This window comes from Salmo salar, chromosome 03 (genome assembly GCF_965601325.2).
Source record: "Salmo salar chromosome 03, fSalSal1, whole genome shotgun sequence".
NCBI classification, from domain to species: domain Eukaryota; kingdom Metazoa; phylum Chordata; class Actinopteri; order Salmoniformes; family Salmonidae; genus Salmo; species Salmo salar.
In genome coordinates, this window is record NC_138293.1 from 71,387,795 (window position 1) to 71,408,864 (window position 21,070).

The window sequence follows — 21,070 nt, forward strand, 5'->3', positions numbered from 1 at the left end:
CCAAGGCTCTCATTTGTCTATTTGTAGGCTATATGGTAAGAATATCCCATGTTGTTCAATCATTTAGGTCTAGACTACCGGTATATATATTTCCATTATTATTTCACAAAGTCGGATATATGGCTGCTATGTGCTGGTTTATGCCCCCCAGTGTGCCACACGTGCATAAATGTGCACCAAGGGACACTGGCTTGCAACAGAGGACAAAGAAAGAAGAAAAATATGTAAATGAAATCACAAATATGTATTAATAGGTGCATTCACTGAGACAGATTGCAACCACTGATTAAAACATGAAGTCACCCAACCCAACGGCTGAGTGAGTAGTCTTCCTGATATGTGCGCCACTTGAGGTCTGCTCTGGGAAATTCAAAACCCCACTCCCTACTGGTCCAAGATTGGTCACATGGGGGGTATGACGTATTGAAAGGTATAAAAACCTACCATAAGCACAATTTCAGTCTTTCGAACGTTTCTAGAGTAGAGGATATGTGGCTGGTTGAATTTGTTTGGGGGGTAACTATCCGCATCAACTCATAGCAAAATGCTTCAAAAACACTCTACGAACTCCAGTGTCGACCAGCCACCATGAGTGTAAATTGTAAGTGACCACTGTTAGCCGTGCAGAAGTAGCTAGTTCGCTAACTGCTAGCCACATGGCAAGCTAACGTTAGCTAACTTTCTAACCAGAAGTCTAGGCCTGGCCTGTTTAAATAACATTCTAGAACCCTGGTGTTTCTGTAGATCAGTTCGAACATACGTTACCTGATTTTTCTTATCACATAACGGGTTTTAGTTAGTGTTGGGATTTTGTTTAGTGATCACTGTGGTGCAGGACGCCTGAGGTGTGGGAACGTGGTCTGCGTCAACATTTGCGGCACACTTATGATTAATTTACTAGCGCGGAAACATTGTTTCCACTGTAGATTGTATCTTATTGCATGTGGTTAGCTATGTATCCGTCTGATCTTTGTCTGCACCTTTTAGGGCCGTTTGAACGGACTCCCATCTTAACTAACGTGGATGGACGTCAGAAGTTCTATGGGCTGTGTCCACTCAAGAGGTAAAACAATCTCCATGATTACGTTTGACCAGTTTTAAATTGGGCAGTTTGATGACAGTCAGACTTGAACAGGTCTGACGTGTCTACCTAGCTTAATTAACAAGCCTGTGATGAAACAAGTTATCCCTGTCTGAACAAGTGTTGACTTACTGAAACCCCTGAGGCTTGATGGAAGACTCATATGATCTGAAGGGTACGTTTTGGCAGTAGTCAGTTGAGTGAATGTATTGTGGCCTTATTTCTCAAGGTTTTATGTAGCCATGTTGCATAGCAAGATCATTAATTGAAGTTGTGCAGTAATGGACTAATTGATACCCTTTCTTGTAGTGTTGTGGCCTCAGAGGGTGAATGGACAGTTGCTTGGTAAGTACTTAGCTAGAACCTCAATGGTCTCTTGTGACTGAAATGGAGACATTGATTAGTTTTACTTCTCACTGAAGATGCTCTGAGAAATGCACAGCCCTGAATGTGAAACTGTTTTGACCATTGTGGTCATGCGAACCAAACATGATAATTTCTTTACAGGTCTGCCAACCTGGGTGTGATCCTATGAAAATGTTCCAAGGAAGTTACTCCCATGAGAGCAGGTAACTACTACTTTGAACATTGAACACTATTACTTAATCTGTGGAGGGTGTAGTATCAAGTCTGTGATGAAACAAGTTATCCCTGTCTGAACAACAGTGTTGACCTATAGAAACCCCTGAGACTTGATGGGAGTTTCAAATTATGGGATAATGATTCATTAAAGTATTATCATGATGAACATGTATTAATATTTCAAATGTTTATAGTGCCGGAGGGTCAAGAGAACTGTTGATTGGTAAGTGCTCATCTAGGTTTAAGGTTTACTTTACAGTGGATATAATGGTGACTGTGGTTTCAGAGATGAAATTGCTGCATAGGAAGTGCCGTCTGATGCGATAACTGACGCTGGATAAAGCTGCTCTGAGAAATTCACAATCCTGATTTCACCACGCTTTTGGCAATTGTAGCATTGAACCAAATTAACGTAATTTCTCTACAGGTCTGCCAACCTGGATGTGAACCCCTGGAATTAGATCAGGTAACTACTACATGAACTGAAGTAGTCTTGTGGCTGATAATTAAATGGTATGAGTAATGGCGGCGCAGATGTGAAGAGGGTAACAAGCCTGTGATGAAACATGTTATCCCTGTCTGAACAACAGTGTTGACTTATAGAAACCCCTGAGGCTTGATGGGAGATCCATATGTACAGTAATTTCCGGACTATTAAGTGCACCTGAATATAAGCCGCACCCACTGAATTAAAAAAAAAAATATTATTTTGAACATAAATAAGCCGCACATGTCTAAGCATAACATAAATAATGATAATAATAAATAACATAAATAAGCCGCAGGTGCCTACCGGTACATTGAAACAAATGAACTTTACACAGGCTTTAACGAAACACGGCTTGTAACAAAAATAAATAGGCTTTAACGAAACACGGCTTGTAACAAAAATAAATAGGCTTAAACGAAACACGGCTTGTAATAAAAAATTTGCAGTAAACAGTAGCCTACCAAGAAAGTCATTGCTCCAGACCAAGCTCTCATGCAGCAGCTCTATTTCCTTTTCCAACAGCCAGATCAATCGCCTTCAACTTGAAAGCTGCATCATATGCATTTCTCTCTTTGCCATGATGAGGGTGACAAAATGACAACCATAATCAGAATGATGGGAAGTTTGAGAGCGCTCGATTTAATCTAAATAGTAAACAAAAGTTGTTTGACCTTAACCCGTTCGGCAATTTTATGGTCTAATGAAAGCTTCATGCCGGCAAAAAACTGAGCACGTCACAGAATGTTTTTTTTTTTTTTAAAAGCGGGAAAAATCCATATTAGCCGCGTCATTGTTTAAGCCGCGAGGTTCAAAGCGTGGGAAAAAAGTAGCGGCTTATAGTCCGGAAATTACGGTACTCACTTTCTGGTTTTATAAGATAACAGTTGACTGCTGGAGCCCTTCCTTGGCTTACTAGATGTTTTTCATTTTAGGTAATGGGGTCAAAGATGTGCCAAGGACAGGACTGAAGAATTGAAATTCACCAAATGAATGATCAGTGACTGACAAAGAAACAAGTTCAATACAAACATATGAAAATGTAAAGTTTAATGGCGTACTTAAAACCAAGAAAAGTCACAGGGCTCTAAGCCCCACAGTTAATCAGTGTGAAAGGCTGAATTGTAAGGTGCTTTCTTGAGTGTGTCCAGGAAGAACTGCTCGTCCTGCAGGAAGTCACGATCCTAAGAAGATAAAACCAGTAAATTATATACAATAAAGATTTTGAAACGAATCTGCTTGTTCCATCTTTACTAGAACATCTAAGGTCATTTTCAAAGCTGACTTCAGTTGTAAACTGCTTTGGCCCACTGTCCAACTTTAAACTGATTGTAAGCACTTGATTTGGTTAGTAATGCATTAGTTACCTTCTCTGCTGTGTGCCTGAGCAGGGCCAATCTGGCCTGGAGCTCTGTAGAATCCGGACTAGAGAACAGGGGTGAGGGCTGGCGAAAAGCCTTGGTGGAAGCCATCTGAGGTACTGCCAACACTGGTCTGAAGTCTGCAGTATTTTAAATATTGTAAAATATGCTGTTGTGTTAATTCAGCAAAAAATACATGTTTTGTAAAAGGCTCAGCCCACCTGTTAATATAGGTGCCATAGATTGAGTGATTGGAAGGCTGTGCTTGAGTCTCATTTCTCTATGCTGCTCAGTCTTCATTCTCTCCTGCAGAAGGGGAAATGGTTAGTTGATATACACTAACATTTCCCTGAGTCAGGGTATGATTTGTACACAATTCAAAGGCGCTATAAGACTGGCTCCATTCCAACCATAATGCGCTGTTCCTGCTGTGTACCAGCAGAGGCTTGTGGGATATTGGCTAGTGTATCCCCCCACTTATTGACCTGATGGAGGTGCTGCTCCTGCTGTCTCAGTCTCTCCATCTGGGAGTGGATGCTCCTCAGCCTGGTCTGGTGCTCAGACTCCACCTGTCTGGACTCCTGCAGGGCCTTCTCCCCCTCATTATATTTTTCTGATGCCAGCTGCAAATACCGAAGCAGGGCGCCCAGTCACAACATTGTGCTACCTCCACTCTATCGTATACAACAACCAATGATTTATATACATTACTGTCAACCCAATAGCTAGCTAAAAGTGATGAGGTTGTGGTCCAGACCTTGCTGAAGGCCTCTACCTCCTGGGCACGTGTCTTCAGCTGCAGGCCTGTACTACTTAGCCTCTCCTTTTCCCTGTCCAGTTCCTCCCTCTGTCTCTCCAGAGCCTCCCTCTCCCGCGCTACAGCCGCCTCATGCTGCTTTAGCTCCCCAGCACGCAGCTTCAGGTCTACCTGTTCCTGGTGATTACAGAAGATGGCCTGTTTCAAAGCTCTGCAAATCTCAATTGCTTGATCAAGTGAGTGAAATGTTATGATTGGGTTAAGTGAACTCCATTGCCTGAACATGGTAAAACGCTGGCTTTTTGCATGCAACAATGCTAGACATACAAGCCTCTTGTTGTCCTATCCTAGTTTGCAGTACCTGTGCCATGTTGATGATGGAGCCCTCTCTGTGGGCGTCCCTCTCCAGCGCCCGGCTGGCCTCCCGCTCTGCCCGGTCCTGCCTTTGCTTCTCCTGGGTGTGGAACTGGGTCCACTCAGCCGCCAGCTTCCTCCTCTCCTCCGCACAGCGCTGCATTACCTGCTGCTGCTCCACCAACAGGGCACTCTAGACATGGAGGGGAGTAGGGGGGTCTTCTAAGTCAGTGTTTCCCAACCCTGGTCCTCCAGTACCCCCAACAGTACACCTCATTCAGGGCTTGATGATTAGTTGAATCAGGTGTACTGTAGGGGGTACTCGAGGACCAGGGTTGGGAAAGACTTGGGTAGAAATCTGGCAGACATCTTTAACCTCTTCTCCCTCAGTATCTGTCTTACTTTTGCCCTCTCCAGCTCCTCTCTCTCCATGCTGATGTGCTGAGTTAAAGAGCGTCTCTCCTCGTCCAGGCCTCTCTGAGATGAGTCAGCCTTAGCCTGCTCTGCATTCACTCTCCAGCGCTCCTACAACACATTTAACATTCTGGGGAAATGGAAGAAGCTAACCATTCATGCAAATTAAGACAACCACTGAATATAATATTGCGACCCTTTCACTTGGCTGTGCAAGTACATATTTTTTTGGTGGCACTGGTGCAAGCTGCACATTCTACCTGGTCGCCTCAATCAAAACATTTAACAGTGACGTGCATTATCCTCATGTCTGCTGTGCCACTGTACCTGCCTGTTTTGATGTGGCTGGATGCTGTAATGAGTGAGCCTCATGCATTTGCGGGGGGAAATAAGTTTGATAGCAAGCTAGTTATCCATGTTAAAAATGGAGGGGTCTGCTTTCTGCAGGTATAATACACATTTAACGATCATTATTGAGCTCAAAGTGCACTGTTTTGCGCATTGGCCAAAGTAAAAAAAAAAAAATAGGACGTTATATTTACTGTTTGAATGCATGCTTCTAGCAATAGGTGTTTATTTAGATCTAGCTAATGTGTTTCGGGTTTCCACTTCCTCGGGTGGAGAATTAGGCCTGTATAATAGCACACATAAAGATGACGGTACATTCATGTCTATATGCTGAAACTTCTGGAGCCCTATTGACTAATTGTGAACCAAAAATTCATGACAATCACTGGATTAGGTTGCATACAAAAAATAATTTGAATCATGCATTCCTGCTTGGACATGTTATGTCACGTGCGCAGTTCTGGATGACAATTTTCAAAGTCTACTGCCTCAGTATATACCCCAGAATGTTATGAAGAGTGATCAGATTAATTGCAAAGTCCCTTTTTGCCTCGCAAATGAACTGAATCCCCCCAAAAACATTACTACTGCATTTCAGCCCTGCCACAAAAGGACCAGCTGAAATGTCAGTGATTCTCTCGTTAACACAGGTGTGAGTGTTGACGAGGACAAGGCTGGAGATCACTGTCATGCTGATTGAGTTCGAATAACAGAGTGGAAGCTTCAAAAGGAGGGTGGTGCTTGGAATCATTGTTCTTCCTCTGTCAAACATGGTTACCTGCAAGGAAACACGTGCCATCATCATTGCTTCACAGGCAAGGATATTGCTGCCGCTAAGATTACGCTTAAATCAACCATTTATCGGATCAAGAACTTCAACGAGAGCGGTTCAATTGTTGTGAGGAAGGCTTCAGGGTGCCCAAGAAAGTCCAGCAAGCGCCAGGACCGTCTCCTAAAGTTGATTCAGCTGCGGGATCAGGGCACCACCAGTACAGAGCTTACTCAGGAATGGCAGCAGGTGTGAGTGCATCTGCACGCACAGTGAGGCGAAGACTTTTGGAGGATGGCCTGGTGTCAAGAAGGGCAGCAAAGAAGCCACTTCTCTCCAGGAAAAACATCTGGGACAGACTGATATTCTGCAAAAGGTACAGGGATTGGACTGCTGAGGACTAGGGTAAAGTCATTTTCTCGGAATCCCCTTTTCGATTGTTTGGGACATCCGGAAAAGACAAGGTGAGCGCTACCATCAGTCCTGTGTCATGCCAACAGTAAAGCATCCTGAGACCATTTATGTGTAGGGTTGCTTCTCAGCCAAGGGAGTGGGCTCACTCACAATTTTGCCTAAGAACACAGCCATGAATAAAGAATGGTACCAACACATCCTCCGAGAGCAATTTCTCCCAACCATCCAGGAACAGTTTGGTGACGAACAATGCCTTTTCCAGCATGATGGCGCACCTTGCCATAAGGCAAAAGTGATAACTAAGTGGCTCGGGAAACAAAACATTGATATTTTGGGTCCATGGCCAGGAAACTCCCCAGACCTTAATCCCATTGAGAACTTGTGGTCAATCCTCAAGAGGCGGGTGGACAAACAAAAACCCACAAATTCTGACAAACGCCAAGCATTGATTATGCAAGAATGGGCTGCCATCAGTCAGGATGTGGCCCAGAAGTTAATTGACAGCATGCCAGGGCAGATTTTTGCAAATATTTACATAAACTTCATGTAATTGTCAATAACAGCCTTTACAAGCATTTCATAAGTGTCAATTGTAATTATCAAAACTTTTGGCCACGACTGTAGACCTTTCAGTGAAATACTTATAGGCTCTAACCAATAGTGCAAAAAATGTATTAGGTGAACAATGGGTAAGTAGAGGAAACAGTAAAGACAACCTATAAAAGTAGCGAGGCTACATACAGACACTGGTTAGTCAGGCTGATTGAGGTAGTATGTACATGAGATATGGTTAAAGTGACTGCATATATGATGAACAGAGTAGCAGTAGCGTAAGGGGGTGGTGGGACACAATGCAGATAGCCCGGGTAGCCAATGTGCGGGGGGGCACTGGTTGGTCGGGCTAATTGAGGTAATATGTACATTAATGTATAGTTAATTGACTGCATATTTGATAAAGCATTGTGGATGACTTTATATGATGGTGCCTCAAATCTATTCTATTGTGACGCTGACGATTTTTTTTTTTTAGGGGCGTGGTGCCACCAACTGAACTTTAGTCTGGAGCCCTGTGTTGACACAAGACCTCAAATGAAGTCACTCAAGACACGTTTTCCTTTACAATCCCATTTTTTCCCCCAGAGTGACATGGCAACATTTTTCTTTGACCTTTATTTATACAAGTAAGTCAAGAAGAATCGTATTTACAATGACGACCTGTGATAGAAGCACAGTCAACAAAGCCCGAACCTCTGAGTGACTCCTGACCTTCTCTAGTTGTCTCTGCTGCTCAGCCAGCTGGGTGTCCATCTTGGCGATGACTTCTTTAAGCCTTGTTCTCTCCTCTGCCATGGCCCTCTGCTGCTGGCCCAGACGGTCCTGCATCACTGAAACGAGTAGACAAGCTGACTTTCACATAACGTCATGACATTCTCACTGACTGAAGGCAAAATAAATATAAATTACTGTATTATGAAAATCATTGTTTTCATAAAACTGAGCAGTGGTATGATACCTCGGAGCTGTTCGTCTCTCTGCCGTGCCCCCTGCTCCAGCCCCTGGGTTGTGTTCTCATGGGTGCTCTCCACCCGAGACGAAAGGTCCCCCAGCTTGTGGGAGAAATGCTCCATCTGCTCAATCACCACTGTCAGGGACCTACAACACCAATACACAGAATGAGAGAGAACTTGTAGTAAGTTACGAGTTTGATTACATGTAGCATGTCCTCTGTATAATTCTTATGCAAAGGTTGGAGATTAAGCAGAGTATGGTTAAAAATGAGTATCGAGTAGAAATTCATGTGTGACCTGGTTTGTGATGTGGCACTGGTCACAGCATCAATCTCCTCATCCTTCAATCTCTTCAGCCTCTGGACCTGATCCTCGTGGTCTTTCTTCATCTCCAAAATAGACTTCCTAGAGGAAGGAAACCGTGACAAAGCAAAGAGAAATTAAGGAACATTATGGAAATATAAAGATAACATACATTCTTTTATCCACAAGCAGTGAAAATAGCTGGGCTTTAGGGAGAAAATACAGGCATGGCCACAATCTCTTGTTCTCTAATGTGGTATCTTTCAGCCCCCTACCTCTGTAGGTCTCTGAGTCGCTCCACCTCTCGGTCTCTGTCCTGCTGGGTTTGGGCCAGTCTGCGCTGGTGCTGTGCCTGCAGCTCCATACGCTCCTGTTCAGCTATACGTGTGACGGTGGCTAGGCGCTCTGCTAGGTCCTCGCATTCCTGTCGTGCCCGTGCTTCTCGCTGTGCCGCGGAATCATCAAGCAGCTTCACACGAGCCCTGGTGGATGCACACACACTCTTTTGGGTAAAGAGGTAGTGATTCAGTCTGTGGTTGGTGGCAGGACTTCTATAGATCTCCAAGCTCCTGTCATACCTGTGTGTGTTCTCCATGAGCTCAGTGTCCTGCTTGTGTCTCTGCTGAACACTCTCCAGCAACATCTGGTTCTGGTCTAGCTCCAGCTGTAGAGATCTCACCTGGAAGAGAAGACGCAGTAGTCAGAGCCGAATGTTGTTTATGGAAATGGCAGAAGGAGGAAGATCACTGTCAAAAATACAGCTGATAGATACCTGTCCCTCCAGTTTGATGATGCGGGCCTGTAAAGCTAGATCTCCATTCTGCTTCTCAGTCTCTCTCTTCTGTCTCTGCAGCCCAGCTACATCCACAGCTCCCCCTAACCCCAGCAGCTGGGACTCCAACTACGGACAGAGACGGACACCGAAGTCAAGTTACCGAAGACTCTCAAAAGAGAACATCTGATAAAACCTGAGGTATGTGTTCACATTAGTAAAATGAATGAAATGCGAAGTGTTTCCATCAAATGAAAAGGTAATTGTGATCAGAGATTTGTTTTACCTGCTGCTGTTGTAGTAAGAGTTGTTGCAAACTGTTGGCTGAAAGAGACACCTGTTTAAAAGAGAGGAAGAGTTAAACAATTAAATAACTGACTTATGGTTTCCAAACACAAATCATCCATAATGACATATAAACAAAAAATAGAAAGGCCTTTACATACCTGTGATTGGACAACAGGTGCAGTGTTCTGCATCTGGCTTTGCTGTGGCACTGGGAAACCAAGAACAGTATGTGTCAATCTGCCCATCAATGCCAGTGATTGATAAGAAACTAGAGACATAATTTTTTGAAATACGAATACAGTTAAAGTTATTCAAAATGACTACTGTCCATAAGCTATCCCTATGTTTCCCTAAGAGTACCTACACCGCATAGAGGGAGGCATCATAGCATGGGGCATGGGGCCAGACATGGACTGCCATGGCTGGGCAGGGTAGTTAGGGGGCAGCTCTGCTTGACTTGGCCATCCTGGCTCCCTGTGATCCTGCAGGGCTGGTGGATGGTACTGCTGGGGCAGGGGTAAGCTAATGGTAGCAGAGGTTGGCAGGGGAGAGGGGTCTGGGGTCTGGTCAGGATAGAAGCCTACTCTAGCAGACACAGCTGTGGATAGAAAGGGGGAGACTAGTTGAGAGGAAGGGAAAGGCTGAGGTTTGGCGGGTGGATGTTGGATGACTATTGTGGGGGATTGTGGAGATGAGTGGACTGCTCGACTGGTATCTGTGGGGAGGGGAGAGCTGATGTGTGCCTTTGACAGGACTGTGGGTTGTGGATGTGAGACAAGCTCAGTACGGGTCTTAGGTGTTGGTGAGTGAGGGGTGTGGTCTGTGTGCGAATTCTGCCTGATGGGCTCAGTTTCTTCGGCAGTGGAATGAGCTGGTCGGGGCTGGGCATGACTCTTTGTCCCTATTGGCTCAGCTGGGTCACTAGTGAATGTGTGATTGGTTTCCTGTGTCTGCTCAGGAGGGTCAGTTGGGATAGGGGTAGACATTCTAGTAGGCTCTGGATCAGCCAAATGACTAGAAAGAGACTTGGCTTGGAAAAACAAAACATGTTTGTTATAAAATATGCTTCCCGTGAGGTAGTTGAATAGCACGACGTAGAGGGAAAAGGGACATGGTTAGCTGGGTCCTCTAAGACGGGAGTGAGTAACATACCAGGCCTGAACTGGTCCTCTCTCACTGGGGTAGAATGAGCAGTAGGGCTGGGCTGTCTGTGGGAGGGCTCCCTGGGCAGAGGAGAATCTCTTGAAGAGAAGGAACATAATCCTGACCTCAATGTTCAAAAGCACAAGAACCCATATAGCTCACTGGGGCAATGTTGCAGTGATAGATATTATACATCACAGCTATTTAGATTAAGGTTGATCATACCCTGGTTCCTTGTCGGGGGTGGATGCATCTTTCCTCCTGGAAGCTGGTGAAGAACCACATTTGCTGAGGAAGTAACAGACAATCAATGTCAACGTACTGAGATGTAAGCAGTCGCTTCTAATGTAGGTGTTTCTCTAGAACTCTGGTAGTATGACACAGCCTGCCCTGTAGAGTACCCTAGTCCTGGCATTACCTGAGAAACGACTCCAGATCCACCTCGTCTCCAAACCCCAGAAAGTCTTCCTGGGTTGTCCTCTTTTCCTCTGACCGTGTGGATGATTGAGTCTTCTTCCTGCTCAATGCCCCTGATAGCCAATCATCTTCGTCCTTTTGGCTTGCAGAGACCTCTGCACTGGGTCCTACTGGTTTGGGGGATTTGAAGGAGGTGTTTGGAGTCTCTGTCGATGGCTGTGGAATGCGGTTGCCAGACAAGGAGGGTTTGCTGCCCACTGACGAAGAGGGGGTCTTCAAGAGTTCTGGTACAGGCGGGGGCTCTTCCTTCTCTTCCTCCTCATCATCCTGCGAGAGGCCCAGCCAGTCTGCAGCAGGCCGGGGGAAGGTAGGGGTGAGCGTGGTGGGGGTGATGGGTTTGGGTTTCTTCTCAGGAGAAGAGGCACTGTTGTCCTCAGTGGAGAATCTGAAAAGGAGTGGCTGATCTTAGATGGTGGCCATTTCCTTTGTCATACACTGGTCCAGTAGTTTACATAGATAAGCTTCAGGAACTTAGATTACCGTAAATTCCGGACTATAAGCCGCAACTTTTTTCCCAGCTTTGAACCTCGCGGCTTAAACAATGACGCGGCTAATATATGGATTTTTCCCGCTTTCAATTTGTTTTTCTAAAAAAAAAAAAAACATTGTGACGTGCTCAGTTTTTTGGCGGCATGAAGCTTTCATTAGACCAATGAAATTGCCGAACGGGTTAACTTGTTATGGATAGGGGGCAGTATTTTCACGGCCGGATAAAAAACATACCCGATTTAATCTGATTATTACTCCTGCCCAGAAACTAGAATATGCATATAATTATTAGCTTTGGATAGAAAACACTCCAAAGTTTCTAAAACTGTTTGAATGGTGTCTGTATAACAGAACTCATTTGGCAGGCCAAAACCTGAGAAGATTACAAACAGGAAGCGCTCTCTCTGACCATTTCTTGATCATCTCTATCCAAAACAGGGGATCTCTGCTGTAACGTGACATTTTCTAAAGCTCCCATAGGCTCTCAGAAGGCGCCAGAACGTTGAATGATGACTTTGCAGGCCATGGCTGAAAAACAGTAGTGCATTTGGTAAGTGGTCGATCTGAGAACAATGAGACTGGTGCGCGCGTGCACGAGACGACTCCATGTTTTTATTTTCAGTCTTTGAACGAAAACAACGACTCCCGGTCGGAATATCATCGCTTTTTTACGAGAAAAATGGCATAAAAATGTATTTTAAACAGCGTTTGACATGCTTCGAAGCGCGTCACCCTTCTTTACCCTTCGGATAGTGTCTTGAACGCACAACAAAACACTGCTATTTGGATATAACTATGGATTATTTGTAACCAAACCAACATTTGTTATTGAAGTAGAAGTCCTGGGAGTGCATTCTGACGAAGAACAGCTAAGGTAATCAAATTTTTCTTATAGTAAATCTGAGTTTGGTGAGTACCAAACTTGGTGGGTGTCAAAATAGCTAGCCATGATGGCCGGGCTATCTACTCAGAATATTGCAAAATGTGCTTTCACCGAACGGCTATTTTAAAATCGGACACCGCGATTGCATAAAGGAGTTCTGTATCTATAATTCTTAAAATAATTAGTTTTTTGTGAACGTTTATCGTGAGTAATTTAGTAAATTCAACGGAAGTGTTCGGTGGGAATGCTAGTTCTGAACGTCACATGCTAATGTAAAAAGCTGGTTTTTGATATAAATATGAACTTGATTGAACAAAACATGCATGTATTGTATAACATAATGTCCTAGGAGTGTCATCTGATGAAGATCATCAAAGGTTAGTGCTGCATTTAGCTGTGGTTTTGTTTTTTGTGACATAGGCTAGCTTGAAAAATGGGTGTCTGATTATTTCTGGCTGGGTACTCTCCTGACATAATCTAATGTTTTGCTTTCGCTGTAAAGCCTTTTTGAAATCGGACAGTGTGGTTAGATAAAGGAGAGTCTTGTCTTTAAATGGTGTAAAATAGTCATATGTTTGAAAAATTGACGTTTTTGGATTTGAGGAGTTTGTATTTCGCGCCACGCCTATCATTGGATATTGGAGCAGGTGTTCCGCTAGCGGAACGTCTAGATTTAAGAGGTTTTAAGGTCAAACAACTTTTTTGTTTACTGTTTAGATTAAATCGAGCGCTCTCAAACTTCCCATCATTCTGATTACGGTAGTCATTTTGTCACCCTCATCATGGCAAAGACACGGAGAAATGCATATGAGGCAGCTTTCAAGTCGAAGGCGATTGATCTGGCTGTTGGAAAAGGAAATAGAGCTGCTGCACGGGAGCTTGGTCTTAATGAGTCGATGATAAGACGTTGGAAACAGCAGCGTGAGGAATTGACTCAGTGCAAAAAGACAACTAAAGCTTACTGCTAATTATTTTTATTTTTGTTACAAGCAGTGTTTCGTTAAAGCCTATTTATTGTTGTTACAAGCCGTGTTTCGTTAAAGCCTATTTATTGTTGTTACAAGCCGTGTTTCGTTAAAGCCTATTTATTGTTGTTACAAGCCGTGTTTCGTTAAAGCCTATTTATTGTTGTTACAAGCCGTGTTTCGTTAAAGCCTATTTATTGTTGTTACAAGCCGTGTTTCGTTAAAGCCTATTTATTGTTGTTACAAGCCGTGTTTCGTTAAAGCCTATTTATTGTTGTTACAAGCCGTGTTTCGTTAAAGCCTGTGTAAAGTTCATTTGTTTCAATGTACCGGTAGGCACCTGCGGCTTTTAGACATGTGCGGCTTATGTTCAAAATAATAAATAAATAATAATTCAGTGAGTGCGGCTTATATTCAGGTGCGCTTAATAGTCCGGAAATTATGGTATATCTAAATATGATGGACTCTGAATTACCTGACCGACTGTCTGCGTGAGTGGCGTCCCTCAGGTGTAGTGACCAGTGTAGGCTGATAGGACCCAAACGTCAGGTCTTCTTCTAGGAAGGGGTCTGACAAAGGGAAACAACTCTCATTTCATTCATTCAAGAATACCATATCACACTTTAAATACAAAAACATGGAATGTTAGCTACCTTTAGTAGTGGGGGTCTCCTGATGATGCTGCTGCTTTTCCTGCTGCTGCGGAGGGTCCTTCCTCTCCCCTGTTGGAGGGCGCTCCAGAAGGCGAGGGGACGTCCCACGCCCCAGAATCTCATCTAGCCTGGTGCGTGCTCTTTGAGGGAGCTCACTGCTGCTAGAGACAGTCAGCACAGAGGAATAGGGAGGGTGCATTTCAAATGTACTTTTTGTTGGGTTTATCATAGTCCATAGGTTTTGCGATAGCCTTGGTTGGAACTTATGTTGACTGAGGCATTTGAGACCCTACCTCTCATTCTTTGGTATGAGCACTGTCTCATTCTTCTTAGGGCTCTCTTTGGGACTCTCCCCAAACCCCAATGCATCCATTAGGTCATCCTCGTCATCATCAAACGTAAGCTCGTCCCGCTTCTTTGGAACTGGAGCTGGTGAGGCTACAGGAGAAATATATGCATTTGATACATTCTGGGTATGTTACAATGTATAAATTCACAAATAAAACAAAACATTTCACCAACCTGTTTCTTTTTTCTTTATGATAGGGGAGTCTGGGGGGAGCACTGATTTCTCTGGAGGAGCTTTTTTGGTGATTTCTGGCTCATTTTTGTCTTCTATGGGTAGATCATCTAACAGGTCAGCCAAAGGCTCATCAAAGTCTGTAGACAACATATGATACCAGGGCTGGGGATACTGTTTTGATATTGATATGCTTTATGGTGTGTTAAGAACTCTACACTTAGGGCCACTCTAATGGATTTTACAGTTGACCTGATTTTTTTTTTGTTGTTGGTCTATACACAGGTCCAACTGTAACATCCTTCTTAGCTTTGGTACCTTTTGTGTCAGTTGTTGGGGCAAGAATGTCATCATCTGAAGCAATGCAGCAATAGGGAGAAATAATGTACAATTATGTATATTTGCATTGTATTAATACTAATTTGGTGGCCGGGTCATTGATAACAAATGGTGTAGCCAGACTATCCAAAGACCCAGACAGGACAGTCAGCTCACCAGTGAAGCTGAACCTCTTGTAGCCACGTGCTGTCGATGCAGGAGCAGAACTTGGCTTCTTCTCCTCAATGTCTGGCTCATCTGAGATTCCTCCTCCTCCTTTTAACTTGTTTCCTGATTTAGGAGGATTTTTCATAGGTCCTCCAATGCCGGAGCCTTTACTCTGAGCTGGGGCTGAACTGGGCTTTTTCTTTGATCCAAAGAGATCAGCGTCCATATCATCTATGTCCTATGTAAGGATAGAACAGACACAGCTGGGTTATGAATGTTCACACATAAAGCCTGGAGTCTTACTCCCTGGGGATTTGTCATTAGAACAAGGCATCATTACCTTCAAGCTCTCCAGTAAGGCTGTGGGATCAGCCTCAGAAACATCAGAGCCCTGGATTGGAAGTGAATATAAAAGATGTATATGAAGGAAAACATAGTCAACTGCCTCCCTGCCATACTTAATGTATGACCTGCCAACTCACCTCATCATTTTCAGCTTCCTCAGCCAGTTTGCTGAAGAAGTCGTCGTCGCCCAATAGTGAGCTGGAAAACCGAAATGCATAGAATTAGCAAGCAGACTGACAGTATCCTCTGTCTAAATGGTCAAGAAAGAAAGAGTTGAGACTACTCTCTGATCTGGCAGTACATTATTTCAGTCCCAGTTAACTCACCGTTTTCCACTGCGTGATGGTAGAGGAGGTCCTAGTCTGCCTGCTTCACGGGCAGGAGCTTTGGCCTTCACTGGGAAATCTGTACAAATAAACAGGAAAACTTTACCATCACTACACAGTGTGTACTTACAGTATATTATACTAATGATTTGTCAGTATGAATGGTCATAGATCTCTTGTAGGGATGTAATCACATACCATCATCTCCCAACAGGTCTCCTAACATATCATCAATTGAACCTGTAGTACAAAAACATCATATTGAATGAATCTGTGAACTCCATTCAAGTTGTATTGTGCAGGATTTAAATTGGTAAATAACATCAGAGGGACTTACTCTTCTGTCCTTTCTTCTGTTTAGCCTGTATCGATTAGGAACACAGGATGGGGGTGGGTTTAATATGTGGAACTTTCCAACAGGAATCGGTTCCAAAAACTTCGTAAAGTACATGATTGCCAAACAACGCATACAAGTAGCACGATAAATGCACCTTGCTAACTAGCTGTCGAATAGGCATTGACTCACCACATAGCTTATTCTTAATGTTTGTCCATAGGCTACCAGAGTGAGGACATACATTTTCGGTATAAACGTGGTGAGTGAAAATGAAGTAGCCCACTCCCTACCGGGTATCTTATTCGGCCGCTATACAACTTTGTATGCGTTGTTTGTTGGCAACCTTGTTATTTACGAAGCTTTTGTTACAGATTCCTGTTGGAACGTTCCATAAATTATACCCACCCAGGTTAGGGGTTTTAAAACAAATTTCAATGGGGCTTACTGGCACTTGAATAGTTATAAACTGTAAGCTTTAACTAGAAGCTATCTTGTTGTGAGGAATTAGCTAGCTCTCAACAACCTATACTGAGCACTATTACATCTTATGAGGGTTGATCTTGCAGAATGACCAAGAATGTATGAGGAGACTTGTGATAAATGACACTTATCTTGATTTAGATAGTATACGATACTTACCATGATGTTTCTCTGACTGCAGCAGCGTTAAATCTGAGCAAATTTAATTAGCTAACGTTAGCTAGCTAGCTAAAGTAAAGCGTCAAGGTGACTATTGGTAACCACAGCGAAGGGAAATCCCAACAAGTCTGCAAATTTCCTTTGGTTAGACGACTAGAAGCTACTGTCTGTAGCTATTATTTCACGAACTTTAGCTAGTATATTTGGTCACTAGCTACCTTTTAAGCATTTAGAAACAACGGACAAATAATGCTGAGTGTGGACTCAGCTAGGTGTTGTAACGTTAACACCAGCACTAGCTACATTCAAATGACATGGAAAGGCGGTTGTCTCATCATGAATGCATTAACTGTGTAGCTAACGTTAGGTAGCTAACGTTAGCTAGAAAGTCAAAACGTACTCCCTCTGATTGACCAGGTTGAATGACTGAATACTAACTTAAACATTTAGAGTAAATCTAACCATCCCTCAATTTAAGTTAATAAAATACCAATCCATATGCTTTTATCCGTGTGTTTACCCGCAGGTTCCTCTGTTGTAGCATTTTCAACGTACACTCCCTATTTACCAGTGAATTATTGGTAAACATTCTGTTTGGTCACCACCAGGTGGCGTTTCAGGTTAGAACATTTCCAGATATCAGTTATTATTGTACAGAATATAGAATAACAAATATTGCTTTTATCTAGCTAAATACTTTTTGTTTAATTGCTGGTCAGTATTGGTGTACATAACGAAGTAACTGATTATATAACATTGTTAATGGGTCTACATAGCTAATCATTCAGTCAGTGGTGGTGATGGACTGTGTCAACTATACCCAACAAAATCTCAGTGGCACGAACAGTTGAATTAAAGGACAACTCCACCCAAAAAAACTATCTTTTGGTATTTGTTTCTTTAGTCCATTCTTGATTCAGTCCCAAAATATTTTGCATGTCAGCAATCAAGTTTTCAAGATATATAACTTTCAAAATACAGAAATACAGCCGGTATGATGCTGCGTTTTGTATTTGAAAGTTTTTATAGATCTTGAAAACTTTATTGGTTACATGCAAAACATCTTGTCCCCTTCCCATTCCAGCACCAACAACACAGAGCACTTAGGTTTGTGAGATGGGATCAAACCAATTCTATTTGAGCTCCTAACAAGTAGGGCAGTAGAGATCATGAAATTGTGTCAGCTGGTAATTGTCATGCAAATAACTCCCGGTCTCACGGTAATTACAATTGGCTCATTCATACCCCTCCTCTCCCCTGAAACTATTCCCCAGGTCGTTGCTGTAAATGAGAATGTGTTCTCAGTCAACTTACCTGGTAAAATAACGGTAAAATAAAAAATTAAATATTTCACCGTTAATTAACATAAATACATACATAGGCTTCCACGCATAGCCTACAAGCCACTGATGCAGACCTTTGGAACATCTACATAAAAAAAAAATCTTAACAAATCCATTTAATATAGCCTACACATTACAATCAATACATTATTTATTTTAGGCAGGTCTAAAGAAAATGATGATAAGAAGAAAATGTTGCCTATTTCAGAAGAACAGAATAGCATATTCCGAGTCGTCCTTATGTTAGGTCCTGATCTGGCTATGCAATATGGCTGTAGGCTACACTAGTTCATTTAGCAGACAAGATTTGCTTATAATCCCCATGGCATTATTTTATAGTAAGAGGAATACAATTGAATATAGCTGAATCAAATAGATGTATTTTTCCACAAACGATTTCAGAGGGAGTGCACACATGCAGCTATTCTGTATTGAGCACAGTTAACAGTGATCATTTGAAACAGGTCCTCCTATATATGCTTAATTATTTATGCAACATTAGTTGTGATACAAACCTTAAGCTATATGTTTGGATTTCTAATACATTCTAAGGCTGCATGATGTGACTCCAATATTCAGAACAGGTCAATAATTACTTTAAACGTTTTATTTTTTTTAGTTGGGACCCCGCAGGCAGCATATGAACACGTCATAAGCAATGGCAAAATGTAGGAAATTAGCTTTAAAAGTTGACTTTGGGCACAAAAAACAGTCGAACTCCTCCCCTTTCCAAATTTTCAAACATACTTAACATTTTTTTGTTTAAATTATAAATGTATGTTAAAAGCAGCTTTTCCGTCTCGCTTTTGGTGGTTCATCGATTTGTCATTTTGGTCATGCAGAGCGCATGTGACCGACGTAGCTAGTTGATTAGCTAAGCTAGCCACTTGTAGCTAGCCAGTATCTCCCCCAGTATGTGTTGAGGTCATTTCACAGGATTTGTTTTTGCACAGAAGCTGTAGAGATTGGTAAGAAATGGCACTTCTGTAGCCAAATATCTCATTCATTTTTTGATTTTAAATCACCTGATGTAATGATGCATTGATCAGTTATACCATTTAAAGCCATTATATTTGTGGTTTTGTCCAAAGTCGACCTTTAACGTAACTGTCCAGTGTTTCCAGATTTCTATGAAATATGACCTATAATTAATTACAATTTGAGTGAAATAATTTTCCTTCAGATTTTTTTTATTATGTATGTTAAAAAGCAGCTTTTCTGTCACACCCTGATCTGTTTCACCTGTCCTTGTGATTGTCTCCACCCCTCCAGGTGTCGCTTGTTTTCCCCAGTGTATTTATCCCTGTGTTTCCTGTCTCTCTGTGCCAGTTTGTGTTATATGTCCAAGTTAACCAGTGTGTGTTTCCTGGTTGCTTGCCTGCTCTATTCTCTTTTTGCTAGTCCTCCTGGTTTTGATGCTTGCCTGTTTCTGGACTCTTTACCCCACTGCCTGACCATTCTGCCTGCCTTGACCTCAAGCCTGCCTGCCACTCTGTACCTCCTTGACTCTGAACTGGTTTTGACCTTTTGCCTGTCCATGACCATTCTTGCCTACCACTTTTTGGATCAATAAACATCTAAGACTCCAACCATCTGCATCTGGGTCTCGCCTTGTGCCCTGATACTTTTCTGTGTTGGATTGAAGTGTGTGTACCCCCAACAACAGAATGGTGTGGGCGTATACCGGTCATTAAAAATATTAATGCGAGTAGACCAGTGGTTAGAGCATTGGGCCAGTAACCGAAAGGTTTCTAGATCGAATCCCCGAGCTGACAAGGTAAAAATCTGTCATTCTGCCCCTGAACAAGGCAGTTAACCCACTGTTCCTAGGCCGTCATTGTAAATAAGAATTTGTTCTCAACCGACTTGCCTAGTTAAATAAAGACCGCTGATTGGCCAGTTTATCCTCTGGAGGATGACATCCTCTTCTATGAGGAAATAACAAACATTTTTTAAATGGTCTGTTTGAGATACAAGTTTGAGGTGGGGTGTTTTTTCTCGAATTCATGCTTTGGCCACCAATATGAGTATAGGATGAGTCAACAACATTATTTGGGTATGAGCTTACAGAATATGAACTTTTAAAAGTGAGATTTTCACTTTAAACTGCAACATTTTCTCAGCATCATGGCAAAATGTGAAGAGTAGCAGAAAATTAACTTAACTGTACATTTTTCTCAGACTTATGAAAAGATGTGTAGAATAGCATTATAAAACTGTAGATCTCTCTGCCCCATGGCAAACCATGTTGAAATGCAGGAAGTTAGCTGTTTTCCTAAAACATATAGCATGAATAGTGGCCAGTCAAAACTCTGTTTTCAGACGAGATTGCGCAATGACTGGGTTTATAAGAATACATGTTTCACCAAGCTCTGTAGGCTATGGGCTCTCCAACCCTGTTCCAGGGGTTATTTGGACACTAGGTGTGATACAAACATTATCAAAACATATAAGCTTATGGGCTACGATACAAGTCGCAAGGTCGTTTCTTTAGACTGCACACTAGGGCCATTGCCAGAATGAATCCATTGGACGGGCCTTTGATTTCCATAGGTGGGCACATTTTTTTCACGGGACATCCTCTGTGTGCTTGCGCGTTCATAATTTTTTTTATTGGTGTTATAGTAAAGACCCTTGGCAGCTCCAGAGTTTCAAGTTTGGGGAAGCTTACAATTTATCCTACCATTTCTACCGATCTGCGTGACAGTTATGATTATTTTTATATGGGAATTTTTGTGGAACAGTTTCATTTCAATAATAACATTTTATTTATTCAAAACCATTCTCACGTGGTTCATCATAAAATCTAAAGTAAAATGATAAAAATCTAAAAGTTAAAATATGGGCAAATTGATACTGTGGTCCATTGGCGGCTAGCGAAATTAGCGCATAGAACTCAGAGATAGCCTATAGCCCAATGCAGCAGTAGACCTATAACTTCCACTAAGTCAAATACAGTGGGGGAAAATTTGATCCCCTGCTGATTTTGTACGTTTGCCCACTGACAAAGAAAGGATCAGTCTATA

General features: G+C 42.6%; 1 protein-coding gene, 1 long non-coding RNA gene and 4 other non-coding genes across 19 annotated transcripts; 5 read left to right on the forward strand and 1 right to left on the reverse strand.

Annotated features, from left to right (window-relative positions):
• Nucleotides 1-445: 445 nt before the first annotated feature.
• On the forward strand, nt 446-3,384 carry LOC106601401 (uncharacterized). The gene is made up of 7 exons (XR_001328007.3): nt 446-601; nt 988-1,063; nt 1,391-1,426; nt 1,589-1,650; nt 1,858-1,886; nt 2,091-2,129; nt 3,086-3,384. It is a non-coding gene; the product is annotated as an uncharacterized LOC106601401 (long non-coding RNA).
• Nucleotides 1,163-1,232, forward strand: LOC123741947 (small nucleolar RNA R38). Its single transcript, XR_006769470.1, has one exon. It is a non-coding gene; the product is annotated as a small nucleolar RNA R38 (small nucleolar RNA).
• On the forward strand, nt 1,706-1,777 carry LOC123741946 (small nucleolar RNA R38). Its single transcript, XR_006769469.1, has one exon. It is a non-coding gene; the product is annotated as a small nucleolar RNA R38 (small nucleolar RNA).
• Nucleotides 1,945-2,017, forward strand: LOC123741949 (small nucleolar RNA SNORD49). Its single transcript, XR_006769472.1, has one exon. It is a non-coding gene; the product is annotated as a small nucleolar RNA SNORD49 (small nucleolar RNA).
• On the forward strand, nt 2,212-2,283 carry LOC123741948 (small nucleolar RNA R38). Its single transcript, XR_006769471.1, has one exon. It is a non-coding gene; the product is annotated as a small nucleolar RNA R38 (small nucleolar RNA).
• Nucleotides 3,184-17,299, reverse strand: fbf1 (Fas binding factor 1). Of its 14 annotated transcripts, none has more exons than XM_014193577.3 (31): nt 17,192-17,299; nt 16,063-16,087; nt 15,924-15,965; nt 15,726-15,804; nt 15,537-15,597; nt 15,395-15,445; nt 15,064-15,292; nt 14,887-14,922; nt 14,571-14,708; nt 14,342-14,486; nt 14,049-14,206; nt 13,871-13,964; nt 11,000-11,443; nt 10,807-10,869; nt 10,591-10,706; nt 9,803-10,036; nt 9,597-9,646; nt 9,437-9,487; nt 9,151-9,279; nt 8,957-9,057; nt 8,654-8,860; nt 8,373-8,480; nt 8,081-8,220; nt 7,816-7,952; nt 5,025-5,147; nt 4,630-4,815; nt 4,269-4,445; nt 3,997-4,134; nt 3,733-3,817; nt 3,518-3,651; nt 3,184-3,334 (listed from the first exon to the last, which is right to left on the reverse strand). In XM_014193577.3, exons 1-31 carry the CDS (start codon nt 17,288-17,290, stop codon nt 3,251-3,253), a joined length of 3,864 nt encoding a protein of 1,287 aa, XP_014049052.2. In that variant the 5' UTR covers nt 17,291-17,299; the 3' UTR covers nt 3,184-3,250. The 14 variants fall into 14 exon arrangements, with proteins under 14 accessions (XP_014049052.2, XP_014049058.2, XP_014049054.2 ...); XM_014193583.3 differs by having other exon boundaries at nt 10,591-10,661; nt 14,049-14,209; XM_014193579.3 differs by having other exon boundaries at nt 10,591-10,679; nt 14,049-14,209.
• Between the last annotated feature and the right edge of the window lie 3,771 nt (nt 17,300-21,070).